Here is a 1,149-nt window from a genome sequence, read left to right as displayed (position 1 = left end):
ACCCTGCATGCAAAATAAAAAACAAACATCATCGAGAGGATTGGATATCATGTGCTGAAAAGAGACAGAGATGGAGAGATAAAGAGAGCGAGAGACAAAAAGATCTTACACCACTCAGTTGGCATGGCTCAGAGGGATGTTAGGGTTAGGCGTGAGAGTGTATATATATTACTTGACAAATACTATGTTGTCCTATGAAGATAATAGTCTATGACACTTGACAAAAAAAACACACAAGAAAATATATTAGAATCGAAATTTGTTAATTTATTGTGCCTTTTAATGGAAATCTGATAATTTCTTATGCTTTTTATTTATGGAAATCTGATAATTTCTTGTGCTTTTTGTTTTTTGTCACATAATGCCCTATCTTGTCACAGCGATAACATGTAACTCTTTACGCATCTCTAGCTCCATTATAACGTCCTCTGCCTTGTCCTCTGTAGTATGATCGTCCTCCACGACCTCGGCCCCGGTAATTGTAGTCTCGGTTTGACTGCGTCGCTTGATTCTCGTTATTTGAATACATCAATGTGGTCTGATTGTCTTGAGGTTCTTCTTCTTCCTCTTGTATACGTTCTTCGTATGCTTTCAAGCGACCAATGATGTCTTCAAAACTTGTGTTGTTGAGATCTAGCACTTGTTCAAGTGAGGCGACAATATGGATGTATTTCTTTCGTGGTAAGCTTGTCAAGATTTTTTTAACAAGCTTAGGTTCTTTAATGCTGACGCCTAGAGCTGCAGATTTTGATGCTATCTCTGATATTTTTCCACCGAAATCATCAATCTTCTCTGTTTCCTTCATCTTTAATCGATCGAAATCGCTCATCAAGGTCTGTAACCTTGCTTCTTTTACCCTCTCTGCACCAACATGCCTAGTTTTAATCGCTTCCCACACCATCTTGGCGGTTTTGAGTTCGCCGACTTGTAGAATTAGTAGTTCCGGTATTGATTGAAACAATAGTGCTATGGCCATGTGGTGTAGCCTAGACTACGTATAGCGCAAGAAACCTATTGATTCTGAGAATTCCTAGAAAACGTGCCTTCTTGAGATCGTTGAGAGACGAATCTCTATCCGAGAACAAGGTTTAGAGTTTATAAAAGCTCTGAAATATATTGATGCAAAGAAGTTGTGTCCTTACAATGTCA

The 1,149-nt window shown here is 38.6% G+C and overlaps 1 protein-coding gene across 1 annotated transcript; it reads right to left on the bottom strand.

Annotated features, from left to right (window-relative positions):
- Window positions 1-397: 397 nt before the first annotated feature.
- On the bottom strand, window positions 398-901 carry LOC106321765. The gene has a single exon (XM_013760004.1). It carries the CDS (start codon window positions 899-901, stop codon window positions 398-400), a length of 504 nt encoding a protein of 167 aa, XP_013615458.1.
- Between the last annotated feature and the right edge of the window lie 248 nt (window positions 902-1,149).

Source organism: Brassica oleracea, unplaced genomic scaffold (genome assembly GCF_000695525.1).
Source record: "Brassica oleracea var. oleracea cultivar TO1000 unplaced genomic scaffold, BOL UnpScaffold02919, whole genome shotgun sequence".
In the NCBI taxonomy this organism is placed as follows: domain Eukaryota; kingdom Viridiplantae; phylum Streptophyta; class Magnoliopsida; order Brassicales; family Brassicaceae; genus Brassica; species Brassica oleracea.
The sequence above is the reverse complement of the archived record's forward strand: the minus strand, read 5'-3'. Positions and strand labels throughout refer to the sequence as shown.